Genomic DNA, 15520 nt, shown 5'->3' on the forward strand with positions numbered 1-15520 from the left:
AAGCAGTAATACATACGTAACAAAACCAGCATATTCACGACACAGCAGAACTGGATATCCCTGAGTTTGCCCTGAGCTTCAGACACAACACCAAGAGGGCAGAACAGAGATGTCTGCTTTTAGCAAACGTGAGGACTGAAATACAAAAAGGAGCACTGATTCCTTGGGCCCATCCTCTGTGTACACAGCACTCAGAGAAGCACGCCGTGCGTTGGGTGCCCAGAACTATTCCTTTCTGTGATGGAAAAAGAATGAATCTAGGAATCAAGGAAGACCTTCCAGTTCAGATAACACGCATTCAGGTAACACAGCTCTGGCCTGAAAAAGAACCAAAGCAAAGCAGTCCCTGCCCCCACAGCTCCCAGCCGACCAGACCCAGCACAAAGTGGGAAGGCTGCCGTGTTTGGGATGCAAACACTGCTGAGAGCACTTCAGCCAAAACAAAAGTGATCTCAATTGAAGTACATTTGAAGTCACAAACATTGCTGTGTGAGCTTGCCTGGCATAAGTGAGCGTGAACAGAAGCCAACCACCTGAGCACGGCCTTGTGACACCCAAAAGGAGCTGGCAAAACCGGCTGTGCTGGGAGAGTGCCCCGGTCCTCAGTGCCGTACGGCAGCGGGCACGTAGACATAAACACTGCTCAGCTTGTGCTTGGTTTTGAGTCTTGAAGAGACTTCCATAGCGAAAGTGAAGCCAAACTATAAAACTGCATTACACCCTCACCCACAGCCGAGGAGGAAAGCTTGAGACATAAATATATAAAATCCATTTCTGTTACTTCATTGCTGTTTCCTTTCCAGCTGACTGCTGCGTCCCTGAATAGCAGCCTCAGCTGGAGCCAAGAACACTGGATATTCACTGGCACTTCGCCCTGAGGCCTAAGGGCAATGCTAAGGAGATACCACAAGCAGTGGAGTAATGCATGTGACATCAGCACAAACAAGGACATGTGATGTTTCTTTTAATCCACTCCAGATTTAAAAACCCTACAGAGTTCCCATAAAAGGATATTTCTTTTCTTTTTAACTCTGTGGGCTCTAAGACCTTGTTTACATTATCTTAAAAAAAAAAAAAAAAACTTTCCAGCAGACAATGGAAGACTTTACAGGCTGCTAATCCAGCCCGAGCACTTTTATCAAGTGTGTTTCTGACGGGTGGTGAGCGAGCCCGGGGAAGCTGGAGGCATCAGCATGGGATCAGGGAATAACCAGTGCCACCACACATCTGTGGCTCAAAGAACACTGCAGAAATGGAGTTACACCCCTTGCACTGAGACATCAGAGAAACAAAAATGGAAAGTTACTACAGAAGCTGCATTCCATCCCAGTGTGCACCTGCACGTTGCATCAGATGTGATTTGATGGAGAGGAGCAGGGAGCTCTGCTGCCCCGCTGCTGCTGCATGCTGCTGTTACCTCTGGACTTCTGGACCCTCAAACCAAGTGAGCGCCAGGAACAAAGGGAAAATCAGTACTACGTTAACAGTCTAGTCATCTACGTGTGGGGGAAGCAATTCTTACTTCAAAAGCAGAGTGGAATTCCAGCCTACACAACTTTTAAAAGCCCCATGGGAACGCACTGTCTGAGAGCTTCAGCTGTAATCTTCTTGCCACGCAGCCATCACCTGACAAAGGCTGCCTAACAATGCTAGTACATAAAAACTTTACTTATTACACAGGAAGAGGAGAAAAACAGCAAAGCTTCTCCTGGCACCGTCTTATTGAACCATCTGTCTTACTGCATGGTTCTGTCTGTAAAATCATGCAAACTATGCCAAGAGGGTGTAGCATAAACAGAACTGAGTCTTGTTTCACCCTGTGCAAGAGTGGAAAGCCTGCAGAAATACCGTCCTCTTTGTGCTCAGCCCCTTCACACTGATCTACCACTTCTCTGACCCACAAAGACAACCGTGCCATAAAATCCACCTTTGCACGAGCAACTGATACATCCATGCTGCAGAACAGAGCCTCCCCAGTTCTTCAAGTGTCCTTGGTCTCTGATCTGCTGGGAAAGCTGATGGCTCTCTGCTAGCAGGGGTTGGCAAAGCACAGCCACTAACAAGCACTACAGGCACGGCCAGGACTGCTTGCACCACGTAGCACTCACGCAGGGGGCAACATGAGGCCCTCACCAGAACTGCTGTGCTGCGTGCACAGCTGTGTCAACACTCATCATTGCAAGGTTAAAAATAGGCGGTTCGGTGTCAGTTGCAGAAAGATTCTTCTCTCTGTTCCCATCCACGCTTCCCCTCAGCAGTACACCTACTCCACCTGTTCTGGACATGTCTGTGCATTGGTATATTTCCCCCTTTCTTCAGGAAGGTGAATTTGTTTTCCTCCCATTATGACACCGCAGTTGTCCACACGTCAAAGCAACTGAACTGAGAAGTCCCTTGCAGTGCCTCCTGCCACGAGGCGTGCTCCCCGCTCTGCTCCTGCCTTGCTGTGCACCATGCTGCACACCAGGAGTACACTGAGTTTCCTGCAGCAGGCAGGCTCTGCTTTCTGAGCATCTTGAGTTAACACTGTGAGGTCACATTAAGTACCACAGATCAGGCAGTGCCCGGCATGGAGACATGTGCTATCTCAAAAAGCTTCTTTCAGTGGCACAGACATGGCAAGAACTTTGTCTTTTAACAGAACCTTTCAGCAACCTGCACAAATAAAGAAAGGTTTCAGAAGGTTCTTGTGGAAGAAGTTGGCCAATGGGACGAACACTGGGGCAAGCATGGAAAGAGTGCAAAAAGCCCCAGGCACTACAGTCAGGGAAGACAGGCTCTTTGGATGTTCAATATGTGCAGCAAAGGGAATGATGATTTCTGGAGCTCCCCACTGCTGCTCTCTTAGCAGCCTCGTTGAATTTCAGCAGGCTTGAGAGTCTGTCCCATCGTGAAGACAAAATAAGCTGAAAGGGAGCTAAAGCGAGCACAGGATGAGTTTAAGGAGGGAGGACGGCAGCGGGTGGGCTGCAGCAGTGAGAGCTTCCCTTCCCCCTGCCCATACCACACGTGCCCCAGGTTAACAACAGCACAGCTCGCTGTTCCCTGCTGGCTCGGGGAGCACAGCAGCCTTACCCGGAGCCCCTCTCCCCCCGTCCCTGCCTCCAGCACACAGCACTGACCGTGTTAAACCATCTCCGGCCGATCCTCCTGCCAGAAATTCTCCACAGCATCGTGGAAAGGAAAGAATGTGAAACTGAGGAATCACATGGCACTACACCTCCCCTCGCACATACACCCACCCCCCTCAAACAACAAAACAACGCTGCCTGTCATCTGAAACCAGAGCCAGCGGGCCAGCCAAAAAAGCTCTTTTCCTAAGAATCTCAAGCAGCTGAGGCCCTTAAGTGATTGTATCCCTTCTGCGGGCCTCCAACAAATTTCAATAACTGCAAGACGCAGTATTTCCTTCCCAAAAGCCAGTTTGGGAAGTATATCAAAGTAATAAAGTCTGAACAACTGAAACTGCTGTGCACCAAAGCCAGCAGAAGTATTTCAGCAATGTAAAGCTAAAAACCGAAGCCTGCTGCGCTGCATGCTGCTCGGCCATAAGGCTCTGTGCTGGTTCTAGGGTGGACAAAGGCTGTTCTGCACGCCTCCTTCTGTGCTCACAGAGAAGGAAACTGTTAGCTGGGCACACTTTTTTTACCTAAATGCAATGAGCAGCGACTAACATGGCAGATCTAAAGCTGCTTCAGACATGGGAATGAAGGATTCATTTATCCGTACGCCGAACCGAAAACCTGCATTCCACAGAGTTTAAGCACAGTGTAGCTGAGCTCTTTCTCCTCCTAATCCACAACAGACTTACTTGAAGCAGAAGAGACAAGATAAAGGTACAACGTTTTCTGCTGCAGCAAATGACACTTATGAGCTGCTATAAATGTAAATTCAGTTAGGAACACAAAGATTGGGTTTTGCTTCCTTACTGAAGAGCCCAATGTGAGATTCTGCCCACAAGCAATGGTGTTTGAAGGTAGCTCTCATTACTGCAAAACAGAATAGTGACAGAGACTGTTCAAGCAGCATCCGGCACTGCTGCCACATCTTAATAACCTCCCCCAGAAGGGCAGAAGCAGACACAGAAGGGATCATGAAGAGAGCAAGCTGTGCACTGAGGACACTTACAGCATATCAGGGCAGTTGTCTGGCTTCTCCAGCAGGCCTCCTTCCATCACAAAGCGGAGCACTTGCTCATTGGTCATGCCTTGGTAAGGCTGCTCCGCTAACGTTGCGATCTCCCAAAGTACAACACCAAAAGACCTGGAAAACAAAAGAACTTTAGAGAGACAAGCAATCCTTACAAGGATGTTTTTTGTAGATGATGCTGAGCAGGTAGATTTCTGGAGATTTCCTTCACAAAAAAATCTCTTTAATTGTCACACTGTGACCTTCAGGTGAAAGCTGATTACAATAATTCAGTGGTCCAACACTGACTGCTCACAGTGGCTCTGCAAAGGTCCATCAGTAAGAAAGGCCACCACGAGCTCCCTGACCAGAAGCCTCCCAATGCAGAGGACAACTAAGCCAGGCTCTTGTTTGGACAATGCATGCAAACCTCACTTCCCCCTCCCACAGCTCTGAGTTCAGATTCAAGGTGCCCTGAGAGGTGGGAAGAACAGTGGAAAGATGCAGGAAAGGGAAGAAGAAAAAAGAACACTGTTCCTACCAAGCTCCTCTGCAGGCTGAGGAGTTGCAGAGGTGGATTTTTTAAAGAGGGCCCAACTAGCCCCAAAATGACAGAGGCAGCCAGGGAAAAACAACTGTGCATTAAAAAAAAAAAAACAAAACCCAATGTCTTCATGTAACATCTCTTGGGCACTGCTGACAGCAGAGATGACAGTGAAGCAGAACTCTAAGCTCTTTCCAGTGCAAGCTGCTTTTTGTCAGAAGTCCCTGAGTCACACAAATCTCATTTGAAAGCTCCCATTTCTCCCTACCACTCCAGCCAGCAGAGAGCTGAACAGTAAGCATATCCACCCCACCACACCTGTCTCCCCATTAGAAGCAAACCAACCAACCTCCATTCCTCAGGCACAACACACTGAGCCAGTACTTCCCATTTGTCTCTCTGCTCTAATTAAGATTGCAAAGTAAGGATTCAGGCATTGAACACAGACCCTGCAGGTTGCTGCTTCAGCAGTACAGCTAAGTCCCAATGAGAATGCCAGCCCCTCCTGCAACGTGCACTCAAACCACCATCCCGAGACATCCTGGCTCCTCCCAACTAACTACCAAGGACAGCAGAAGAGAAAAACAAGAAGTTGGTCTAACAGTACAAACTGATCACTGGTGAATAAAGATAAACAGAATTACATAATTGGACGGTTCAGATGTAAATATCGACACTTTCTAAAAATACCTCAATTTAAAATTAGTTTATTGAGCAGACAGCTCAAATTGTCTGCCCTGCATTAAACACTCATCTACTTTTAGAGCTGCTGTGCAATGAAAAAATCTAACTGCTGTCTCGCCTTCTGTGCCTAAAATGCTGAGTCAAGTTTAGAGACAGAAGTGCAGCTTCAACAGGACTCTGCTGTGTAACCAGGGGTCCTGCATTATCAGCTGGTTATGGCACAGTGGTTTTTATCTTCCAGTTACTCACTGGAACTGGAGCGGCTGCAGCTGAAGGCAGAAGCCACACAGCCCTGCCATCGTTTGCCTCTCAGGGTCAGTTCAATACCTTGGTGGCTTTGAAGCTGCTCTGATTGCTGCAGGAATGATGAGAACAAGTTATCATCACAAATACACTTAACACTGCTCCTTCAAGGCAACCACCATCTCTGGAAGAACGCAAGATGCTGAAGACTTATTTATAGAAGCACAGCCTCATCCTGAACAGTATTGCATTCATTTTAAAATGTTCCCCTACACAACAAGTGTTCTCTCCAACTACAACAGCAACACTCCTGTCTAATTACCTCATTCTTCAGCCTGGAGAGCAATAAAAGAACGAATTGCCAAAATAAAGCTCCACCCTTAAAAGCCTCCAGACACTCTTGTGCCGCTTGCCATTTCACCTTACAGCTTATAAATCTTGCACTCTGACCACTTGCAGTTGTGTCTTTTTGACATTTGGGCTTCTAAAACTGATCTCTAAGAACACGGAACCAGATGTCACAGTGAGAATTTTTTTTTTTAATCTGAATTCAAAACGAAGACAAACTCTATCCATGGATATGTGGCAAATGCAAACGCTACTCGTTTTAAACAAACTGCAAGCTCTTGATGTGGAGCTGCTCTGCTCCTCAAGGCAGCATCCCCACGTGAGCTGAATTTTAGGAAAGAAAAAAATCACTCCAACAGTCATAAACCATGCCAAGGAGAAACTGAAGTACTGATGAGATCGGTGGACCTGTGGTCCAGCAGTTGATGTTTTCCTCCCTCTACACCCACAGCTGTGAATCTGTCAGGTTTGACTCTTCTACTCTGTGTTTCCAGCACTACTGTCAAGTGAGCTGCTTTCCTGCATGGGACGTCTGCAGGCTGGCGACAACATATTCCATGTCCCATTAATAAAATGCAATACAGTTTGATCAGTCTTGCTTTGGACACTGAACACCGTGTTTTGTTAACTCTAGGAGAACACACACACTTCCTGCAACAATTGAAGCACAAATTTAGTACTTAGCATCTCATCTGTTGTTTTTGTGCATGTGTGTTAGGAATCAGAGTTCAGTTTAGACAATATTGCCACTTAAAAGAGCTGCAGGTGAAAAGGAAAACCTGCACGAGCAACAGCGATACATCAACAAAGCTGAACAGCCAACCTGCTATAGACATGAAACACAGGCTGAAGATCAGGGCTGGAATTGGGAGTTCCTGTTTGGTGGTTAGAAGGGGCAGGTCTGCCAGCTCCCCACTCTAGGCTGAATTCACTTTAAGTCTGGGGATTTTTCTAGCAATGTATTTCAGATCAGTCTGCTTTGTGAAGCCATTACAAGTCCCAGAATTGCTTTACTACAGAGGGACTGCCAGAAGCGTGGCTCCGTTAGGTGGATGGCTGCTGAGGGCTTCCCCTCAACTCAAAGCGAATATTGTCACTGACTTCCAAGTTTGAGGTTACTGGATACGTAAGTTGTTAGCCATATGCAAGAAAAAAAAAACCAAAGTAACATTCTGATGCTTGGCTTTTTCACTTGCTTCTCAAAGTCGATGCCGTGGATTGCAGCCCACTGACTCCAAAATCCTCAAGCTGTTTAAAGAAAACGCAGTTTACTACTGAAATACCATTTCTACTGACTTTTAGGCATTTGGAGGCAATCAGCTGCCAATTCTGTAACAAATCAGCAGTAAAAACATCTTGTTAAGGAGGCAGAGAAACCATAAAAGTCTGAGTAGAGGCCGAGATTCTGCCAGTACACATTCATCTTTTGCCAAGGCCTCTCTGCCTTTCCACAAAAGCAGAAAGAAGCACTGGGGGGGTGAGAGGGAGAGAGGAATGTTCCAGAGTATTATTTCTACTAAGAAGTTTATTTTGAAATTTCCTGAATGCCTCTATTAATAACTTCATAGATATAGCAACTAAGCAATGTGCTTTTAAAGAAAAACCTATTTCTGCACCTTGTGGTATATAAAGCAAGCAAACAAAGCCCCAAATGGACGAGAATATGCACGGGGGAGAACTCCAAAGAAAAAAAACAGTAGTGTACACAAGCCATCTGCAGGAAAGCAGAGCTATTTACACAGAAGGTTTTGATAGAAAAGCAGGTCAGTACTATGAACCTTTCCATATTCTTGGCAACTTATAATGCTTTTCTTGAAGGAGGGCAATTTGAAAAATGACAACTTGCTCTTCCAGGTGAAGGTAATGTTCTTCACTGCACAAGTGATTTTACAACTCACAGCAGGAAATAAGCCAGCTTTGGAAATCCATTTAAGGCGCTGCCTCTGAGAGCAGAATAACCTCATGAGTCCTCGATTTTTGCAACAGAAACAAGAGAAAGTAAAAAGCTTCAGAGCGGATAATGAGAGCTACCTTTGAGAGGACAGAAGGAGCAGGATACTTAATTAAATCTAGGAAAACAAGAGCAGAGACCAGAAAGAAGAGGGTTAAAACTGTTTTAACAAAAGCCCCTTTTTTGTTACCAGACATCGGAGTGCGTTGTGAAGACTCCATCCTTCAGTGACTCCGGGGACATCCAGCGGACAGGCAGCAAACCTTTCCCTCCTTTCCGATAATAATCTGTCTCGTAGATATCTCTGGTCATGCCAAAATCTAGAAGGCACAAGTTTTGTTAGTTTGCAAGATGAAACAATGGATATTTTACTTCACTACACACCACAGTCTGGTACAAAGAACCTTCCACCTGTCAGCACGGAGCTTTGCTCTGCAGCCTTTACCTGCCTGCCCAGGGCTGGCTGGCTTCTCTCCCAGCAAAACCAACAGGAATTTTTACCACGGACATCAGCAGTCAGAGCTGGATCCAGATCAACTCTGAATTAAATACATTATTAAGAAAAGTTCCACGGTTTCCATTCAAACCTTGCAGTAAGTTCAATCTTTTGAAGTTCCCATCGTTCATTAATCAGCTCAATAAATTGGTGTGTTGTTTTTTTTCTTTTTAATGAACACAAAGAACTCTTATTACTTATCCTACTGCCTTCAATTAAAGCATCTCACATTTTGAGGGAAGTGCTTCTCTCTCTGAAGCGATTTTTCAGTTCCTACGTAATATTCTACCTCAAATTCCACAGAGGATTAGGCTATTCATTTATGACTAATACAGGCCACTAGTAAAGCTGCACTCCCAGTTACACGTGTCATGCCCAAAGCTGTAAGTACGTAAGCATTTGCAAGGCTTGGCCTAACTACGTCTGACTGGCACTCTCTCACTCCCTCCTGTCTTTCCCATACCATCAGCTCGATGCACACAGAATGCTTGGGGCCTTGCACGAGACTACTCAGGTAAGCATCCTCACTTTCAGACACAAAGAAAAATGTAGTAAACCACGTGGGATCCAACTGGTTACTAAATAAAATGCTATCTGCTGACACAGAAGGGCTTGGACAAAATTCAATTTATCACTTGTCGTCTTGGAAACGCGGAGTGAAAAAGAAGTCCTCCAGCTTAAGCACTTCTCACAGTCATTATTACAAGTCTATGGCTTGAATGAGCGACCACTGACCCTTCTCATTCCTTACCTGCTAGAGCCACTGATTCCCCAGTGATCCTGACTAACAGCCCCATCTGTGCAGCTATTCCATCACCCCCACACACCAGGCTTGCCTCACCCCCAGTAGAAAGGAAAATTCTTTTAAGAAATAATGCAAGTAAGTAACAGGTATGCAAGGAGCATCAGACAGCACAACAGCAAGCTGCTCCTCCGAGATCTGAGCAGTCTGATTTGGTGTGTTCCAGCCAAGACGTTCCTGCACCGTTTCCACATGAAGGGATTTTCAGTACAGGCACATGGAGAAGAGCAGTGCAGTAATGCTTTTTGGGTAACCATGTACCGTGTTAAAGGGAGGAAAGCACACCACCATCACTTCACAGAACTGTAAAACATGCTGAGGTAGAAATGCTGGAATGGAAAGGATTTAAGGCTGACTTCCTCAAACCTGCAGAAAATGTACATAATCCCCCAAAGATCTCATTTCCTAATTAACTGACTCAAAATGAAATCATATTTTCTTTCTCCCAAATGACAGGATTACTTACACAAATTATCAAAATAGCTGAGTTAAGCTCAAAGAGAAAGAATTAGTTTCCTAGAGCAGAAGGCTGTTACCATACAAGCTATTTTAATATGCACAACTTAAAAACAGCCAAAAGCTCAAAATCACTCTCCGGAGAGAAGTCTGAAAAAACTCATCTGACACTGTTTTGGAGGAATGGTGAAGGGGGAAAATAAGTGGTGTTCTAACAGCAGAGCAGAGGAAAAGCCGTTCTGTTGTCTGGAAAGCAGCACTCCAGTTCACACTGGAAAGCATCCAGCTGATATCAAGCCTTACATTCCACTTCTAATTCAGATATGATTTAAAATGATCCTAAAGTTGTTTTTCTTGAATCAAGAGACAGGAGGAGATGGAACTATTTTTGCTCATCAACAGAAAAGCAAACGACACACCAGTGGTAGCCATGCCATCCACCCAGATGTCTGCAGCATCTGCACCTCAAAGCACTGCCTCACCCGCTCCCTCTAAGCCCACATGCTGCACTATTTCCTCAATGGAACAACAGCAACGAGAGGTATTCCAAGAGTTTCAAATCAACGTTGACTGCTCACACATCTTAAATCACAGCCATCCTTCACATGAAACATATTTCACTCTGCAGAAGCTGGAGCTAAGTTTAAAAAGATTTTAAAAACTGATTGAAAAAAACTGAAATGCCCTCTAAGATGTTGATTCTTCAGGATGATGTGTTTCATTCCTGTAAACATCAAAAAGCACACCTCCAATTTTCACTGTGAAATCTTCTGCCACCATGCAGTTTCTCGCAGCAAGATCTCTGTGAACAAATTTGTTGGCGTTGAGGTATGCCATCCCATCAGCAATCTCTCCTGCCATTTGAATCATCTTCTTCAGAGTTGGAGGTGCTTGGCCAGGATTACTCTGAGCAGGATTAAAAAGATAAAACATGTAAGGGGAAAAGTAAAAAAAACAACAACCTATTTTCTACACCACACAGCAACATACTTTTTTATTATATGCTTATTATATACACAAAACAAGCTGGTTTACAAACAGAAATCCCAAACAGCTCTTTTGTAGTAGGCCACGGGCCTTTCTATTTTAGGAAATACAAGCAAGAAAGTCTTTTTAGTATAACAATGTTGTTTCTCGTGCCTAAGGAGCTTGAACAGTTTTCTGAGCATGGATATTTTCTATATCCAATCGCTTCAGCAATTTGACACGTTCAGTGTTCTCCATTTACACCCTATACATTCTCTGTTGCACATACCACGTGCTCATACTGTGTTCCTGAAAATTACTTGCATCAGAAATTTCTAGATCATTCAACCAATGGCAAAAGTCAACTGCTGGGCCCATTCCCTACAGAGTCTACTAGGTTTTCAATGTTCGGTGTCATCTTTCAGACCCTACATCGTAAGGGGCAATTTTTGCTCTGAGACCAATGTCCTACATGGTAAAGCACACTGATGTTTTAAATAGACAGGCTTCATATTTAATTACTTTCCAACAGAGGCAATAGGCAGGATATAGAACAACAAACAGTTATCTTAATGTGTATGCTTCAAGAAGCCAACCTCTTCAACATCTTGACAAGAATTAGGTTAGACAAGAGATGTAATTCAAATCTGGAAAACAGGACTTGTTACCACGAGATGGGGCCTATTCCATACAGCACACTGGGCTATTTGCAGTTACTACCCCATATAAAAAGGTGTTGCAGATCACAGAGCAGCATGTTTCATTCTTACAGCTTAAGGACAAGGGCAAGAAAGGTTAATTGCCTGCTGCTCCCAACAGGATGCCTTTTTGCTCAAGATGATTTTGAGCATAGAAATAAAAAAACCCCATCCACCAAGTCATGACTCACCTCCGTGTCTGGCCTCAATGATCTCAGGTAACTTTTGAGGTCCCCACGTGTCATCAGCTCCATGATAACTAGGGTAGGCTGGCCCTGAGAAACCACACCTAGCAAACGAACCTGGAAGAGGAGAATCAAATGCTCAGCTACAGGTCCCACTAACTGAACTGCAGTAAATATGTATTCACCATGACAGGTAGCCCCAGACACCCATGGACTGGCAGGCAATGTCAGGAAGCAGACTTGTTTTCTCTCTGACTCCTGCTGAAGAGCAATTTTCTAACGCTGCCGAGTAGAAGCTAAAATACAAGCACCCCTCCAGTCAGTGAGGACGTGCCCCCAGCACCCTCCTGTCCTGTTAAAGCACCACGGCCATATCAGTCTGCCTCGTTACACGTTTGTGACTTACCACATGGTGACAATTGAACTCCTTCATCACCGAGGCCTCGTTTAAGAACTCTATCCTCTCACGCATGCTTGCGGACTCATTGACTGTTTTGATGGCCACCCGTGTCTCCGGCTCATCCTTCACCACTCCCTTGGCTATCCCCTCATACACCATCCCAAAAGAGCCCTGCCCAAGCTCCCGGCACATGGTGATCTTCTCGCGGGGCACCTCCCATTCATCTGGAACATACACTAAGCAGAAAGAGAACACACCATCAACGTTCTGTTCTCCGGAGTGGTGGGATCACCTCATGATAGTCACTGTTTGAACAGTTACTGTCAGCAGCGCTGGACATTACGCTGAGACCTGGCACGATGTACACAAACATTCCGCAGTCTTTCCCATACAGAGACATGCAGATCCTTGCACACAAATCCATGTGCAGACAGATGTGAAGGGACTCACAGAATGGGATAAAAATAAGGAAGGCCAAGCACACAACCAGGGTCCATCCAACTCGTGCTGCTGCCCCAAACAGCCAGCACAGGAACTGCCAAGGGGTGTATCTACAGCATGAGCAGCAAACCCCTCTGCAACAGCGAAGTGCAAGAGAGTAATACACACACACAGAAAGCTCAACAAGCAAACAAGCAAGCACACAAACAAACAAACACACAGCTTTTTGTTTGCTTGTTTCCCGGATGGTTTTAAGGAACTTCATTTTGTTTTGCGTCAGGTGAAATAAATTCAGGCTTTCCAAGGTCCAGAATTATACAAACAAGAAATTGAAACGAAACAATCCTAATGAACAGTAACATCACCCTGACATCAGTTTTAATTCTTGCTTTTTGGTTGGCACTGGACACCCAAGTCAGACATGAGCAGAGCAGACAGGAATGAGCACCCAGGGGCTGAGCCCACACTCACCATCCGAAGCACTGAAGTACTCAGGGTTCACGGACGCATAAAGAACTCCGTTGCCCAATCTGTCACTGTTCCTGTTGAAATATATTTTTTTCTTTTTTTTCATCTTTAAACTCAAGTAAATTGCACACTGCTTCTTCTACAGCTTTTCCACTGTTTGCTCAGCCACAAAATATTGACTGTACGTGGAGAGCTTCTCAGGGAATGAGGACAAACCAAGTTCTTATTCTACTTCACAAAATCAATGGGAAAACAGCTCAGAACATTTTTCCCAGGAAACCTGCACTCCTCTCTGGTGCTGATGTGGTACAGAGAAGTGTAAACACATGGCACTTTCAGCTGCCAGGCAGACTTCCTTTAAGAAAGGCATTTGTGCACTGATACCCCCAGGAGACTCGTGGCTTTAACATCAACTGCTTTTTACTGTGAGACAGAAGCAATCTAGCAAAGAATAAGGTTGTTTTTATTTGGGATTCCATTCATCTACTTTATAAATTGCTTCTATTATTTTATTTTAGTGGTGCGATTTTCAGAATAAGGCATTTATTCAGAGTTGTAAGAGTTCTTGCAGGGGGCAAGCTGTACAAATACGATTATTAATCAGACTTCAGAAAACCAAAGAAAACATTTTTGTGTGCCAGAACAGCAGCTTCAAGAAGGACGAGGTAGTAGTTACTCCACTCATAGGTTCATAAGGTTGGAAAGGACCTACAAGGTCATCTAGTCCAACCACTCAGATGAGGACAGGCAGGTAACTTCACTTCACTAGAGGCAAAGCCCATTCTGCAGTGCTTGAGGATAACTGAGATTACGTTGTGCACAAAAAGGAATGAGAGCTGGAAATAATGGGATACTCAATGATCATAATTTAAGAGTATGTGTAACAAAAAAGCTCCATACTTAAAAAGTTGCAAGACTGAACATTTGCACTGACTTCTGCTAAGTTCTCATTATGTATTTCAATAAAAAATACAATACTAAGGAAAACAAATTCATGGAATGCCCTGTACAGCATATCCATATTTTTTAAGTGTATGGAAAGAATTAAAAAAAAAAACAAACTTCCAGCATTTCAAGAAATCAAATTAACCTGACTTGAAGTAACTCCATGGAGCAACCTGCATTTCAAAGCTTCTGATTATAAAGGTGCAGCATCTGCCATCACTGTCCCAGTGGGTATGCTCATGACAATCCTCCTTATTCCCTTTCAAACACAACACTGTAACAAAAAGCCCCTTCCCATCCCAAGCAGCAGGCAGATACTGGCTGGTAACTCTAAACCATGTCCTTCTACACACCAAACGAGGCAGAATCTACTTCTGCTTCTCAAATAGTATGAAAGCAATTTCCCTTTTTATTTTCTAACCTGCTCCACAGACACAGATTTGAAAATAAGCATTCCCCTCTTGCAGTTTAGCTTTAACCACAAGTATAACTCACCTCTTTTTGTTAAAGACATAGAGCATTATCAGCAAACCCCCAGTGATGAGCAGGAAAGCAATGGGGAGCGCAATTATCAAATGAAGGAAGTTGTCATAGTTTGCTGCTGCAAACAACAAGAAAACAATTGTATTAAGGTTTCTATAAAATCTCCATTAACAAAGAAACATTCAAAACCCACTCAGTGTATTTCCATACACGGGAGAAATCAAAGTACTCATTTTCTTGTCTGATGTGGAAAAATGTACTCAGAAACACTCCCTGACTGCAGATGAGTGGAACAAGAGAACAGACAGTGAAAAGCATTAATTTTGTACAGAACAGAGCCTGTCTGGAGTTTGGTTTCACATGTTATGCTTGAAGACTTACATTCCTCAGCGAACAATACACAGTTGTTCACTTGTATATGAACTTTTCTTTTCCACCACCTTTTGTTCACCTTGCAATTGCTCCTACTTCAGAAGGTATCCACACTGCTCTCTACCTCAAGTCCACCAGATTCCCACAATTAGCAAAATAAAAAGGAGCACACCTCCAATACACCTGTTGCTTGCAAACAACTGACAGTAAACGGGACAGAGAGGAATTCCCAAAACACATCAACAGGTAAGAATATTCAGAGCAACATGTGTAAACTTCAGGAATTTTCAAAAAGGCAAGTCCCCCGTTTGACACAGTCTTGCAATCCTGGTCTTACATTTGGGTTGCACATAGAAAGAGACTGGCTCAGTCCACGATCCATTTCCAGCCAACGACGTGGCCTGAACTCTAGCAGAATAGTTTCCGGGGTTCAGATGAGTCAGCTTTGCCCCTCCAAGCTTCTTGTATTCCTGTCTGGAAACACATTCTCGCTTCTCCTGAAAGAAAAAAGCAATTTGCAGTTCACGTTGAGATCTTCACATTCTTCACTCTTGAGAAGAGGGTATGGCTGCAGCATAATTATGCTCACCAGTATAACTAAATGCCCTGTCTGATTAGTTTTAATTCAAACAGCTTAAAGAGATGTGGAATCCAAAAACTGACAAAATAAAACCAGATCTCCAAGCTATTTACTACAGCCTGCATTGTAAATGATTAAAATCAAACTAACAAACTATTGACTTTTAAAGATGGAATATACCTAAACATTACGTCCCCCCTCAAAACTTAACACCATTTTGAGTTCTTTTTTGAAGTGTAATAAAGGTCATAATTTTGAAGCCCTTTCAGACTCTCATTTACAAACTGCAGGTTACCACTGTGGGCAACAAGGCTAGTAAGGAACTCCAAA

General features: G+C 44.3%; 1 protein-coding gene across 2 annotated transcripts in view; it reads right to left on the reverse strand.

Moving 5' to 3' along the window:
- IGF1R (insulin like growth factor 1 receptor) overlaps nt 1-15520 on the reverse strand; it is a 133174-nt gene that overhangs the window by 1259 nt on the left and 116395 nt on the right. The window contains exons 13-20 of one of the 2 annotated variants that reach the window (XM_065734037.1): nt 14948-15107; nt 14251-14353; nt 12814-12884; nt 11908-12137; nt 11508-11618; nt 10399-10558; nt 8089-8218; nt 4129-4263 (exon numbers count right to left, since the gene is read on the reverse strand). In XM_065734037.1, the coding sequence (XP_065590109.1) occupies nt 4129-4263; nt 8089-8218; nt 10399-10558; nt 11508-11618; nt 11908-12137; nt 12814-12884; nt 14251-14353; nt 14948-15107 (1100 nt within the window). Of the gene's footprint in view, nt 1-4128; nt 4264-8088; nt 8219-10398; nt 10559-11507; nt 11619-11907; nt 12138-12813; nt 12885-14250; nt 14357-14947; nt 15108-15520 lie in introns of both variants that reach the window. The other variant, XM_065734036.1, reaches the window with a different exon arrangement.

The sequence above is a fragment of the Cyrtonyx montezumae genome, unplaced genomic scaffold (genome assembly GCF_038088225.1).
Source record: "Cyrtonyx montezumae isolate F1298 unplaced genomic scaffold, pur_monq_1.0 scaffold_17, whole genome shotgun sequence".
Taxonomy (NCBI): Eukaryota; Metazoa; Chordata; class Aves; order Galliformes; family Odontophoridae; genus Cyrtonyx; species Cyrtonyx montezumae.